A 1,932-nucleotide genomic window follows, 5' to 3' on the forward strand; every position below is an offset into this window, starting at 1 on the left:
AGGAGTAAAAGTACGAGTTCATGGAACTTCACACTCCCTGCATCCACACAATTGCAAATTAGTTTGTTATCTAGAGTTATTTTAACAGGGCTCTTGAAAGCATGGGTTAGCTGCCTATGGACTGAAATCCTAAGAGATGCTTGCCTTTTGTATATTTTTTATATATATATATATGCTGTAAGATTAACTTTCTTGGATCTTTCTGTAGCTATATGGAACATGCTTGTCAGTGCTTATATAAGATCAGGGCAGAACTGGGAGTAAAAGTACGAGTTCATGGAACTTCACTCCCTGCATATCCACACAATTGCAAATTAGTTTGTTATCTAGAGTTATTTTTAACAGGGCTCTTGAAAGCATGGGTTAGCTGCCTATGGACTGAAATCTTAAGAGATGCTTGCCTTTTGTATATTTTTTATATATATATATATGCTGTAAGCTTAACTTTCTTGGAAAAACTCATTTCCTGTTGATAACGAAATATGCCTTTCATTCTGAAAATGACTATCACTTTCTTACACTAGCACTATAATGAGGACAGACATGTTGTTGAACGCCATAGTCGTGAAACTGGACCAAGAAAAGAATGGCATGGACCTAGTTCTCAAGGCAGTGGGTATCATGACACAAGGAGAATGGGAGACGGCCGTGGAGGAGGTGGCATGATGTCTCCACATACAAGGTACAAAACCTACTTCCTCTCAATTCCCTGCTGAGCTCTCAAAGCTTTGGTTACGCTTAGGAAGTAGAATAGTCTCGGTGCAAGCAGCATTGCTTTCTGTGGATGGGATGCTGCTGTGCAACATACAAACCCGTCTTTCCATGCTAGCGCATGGCTCCACAGTTGTCGTATTGCTAGTGGCAGTATTGTTCAGCTGCACAGAAGCGAGTGACTTCTTGCATGGTTTCAAGTCTCTCTTGAGAATTACAGTTTAACAGTTAAGTGATATGAGTGTTAAGTGATATGACAGTGTTCTTACATGTACACCGAGAGTTTAGATACTTATCATAACTTAACACTTTTTTAAAACCTTTGTTTCCAGTAACTCTTCACCAATTAATAGAGTTGTACAGATCACAGGCAATTCCATGCAGAGGGGAAGTGGCTCAGGATTTAAGCCATTTAAAGGTGGACCTCCACGAAGATTCTAAGATCTACAGCTGCTTGGTTTCAAGATAACTTATTGAAATCTCTTGTAAACTTTCTCTGATTAAAAACAGGAAATCTTGTCTGGAAGTCCTGGTTAAATTTTTTTTAATTTAACATGATTACTTTCCTCTCAATTTTGGAGGCATTTTAATAGTTATGTTGTAATTTTGGATAGTTTTTGTGTATCTTTGATAAGCATTTTCCCTGAGGCACTAGAGCTGTGTAAAAACAAATTGGAACCAAAATATTTGTTAATCCTGTATAAAAGAATAGTTTGCAGCTGTGTGCTAGTAGTTTGATTTACCAACATTAGCTCTGTGGTGTCATGCTTTAAAGTTAGCTACTTATCACAACATACACAACTATAACCTCCATTTTGAAGGTTGTCCAGGCTACTCTCTCTGCTTTCTAATTTGTAGAAAAATAAGATTTGTTCTTTCATTACTGGGTATTATGTAACCTATTTTTGCAGAAGGTACTGTTACATTGAGTGCATTTATGTGTATTCTTGCAAATGTATTCTTTTGAAATAAACCTTCATATTCTGTATAGCTTCTAGTAAGTCTTTGAAACCTAGTCTTTGGGGAAGGAAGACAGAATTAAACAGACACGTTGGTATAGCAAATCAAAACAGCGGTGCCATTAGCTTCCAACTAAAACTTCTTTTATTGTCTCCTTCATTATTACTGAGTTGAAAATCTAGAAGCACCTTTGATAGCACAAGAAAGATTAGTACCAAAAAATACAGGAACACTAATGGGAGGCCTAAAGAAATAATTTTA

The 1,932-nt window shown here is 36.9% G+C and overlaps 1 protein-coding gene across 4 annotated transcripts in view; it reads left to right on the forward strand.

Annotated features, from left to right (window-relative positions):
* SLTM (SAFB like transcription modulator) overlaps positions 1–1,697 on the forward strand; it is a 26,470-nt gene extending 24,773 nt beyond the window's left edge. For all 4 annotated transcript variants that reach the window (XM_009280347.1, XM_009280349.1, XM_009280348.1 and 1 more), the window contains exons 20-21: positions 525–682; positions 1,044–1,697. In XM_009280347.1, coding sequence (XP_009278622.1) covers positions 525–682; positions 1,044–1,152 — 267 coding nt within the window. In that variant the 3' untranslated portion in view covers positions 1,153–1,697. The remainder of the gene's footprint in view (positions 1–524; positions 683–1,043) is intronic.
* Positions 1,698–1,932: the final 235 nt, after the last annotated feature.

This window comes from Aptenodytes forsteri, unplaced genomic scaffold (assembly GCF_000699145.1).
Source record: "Aptenodytes forsteri isolate BGI_AS27 unplaced genomic scaffold, ASM69914v1 Scaffold83, whole genome shotgun sequence".
Lineage (NCBI taxonomy): Eukaryota > Metazoa > Chordata > Aves > Sphenisciformes > Spheniscidae > Aptenodytes > Aptenodytes forsteri.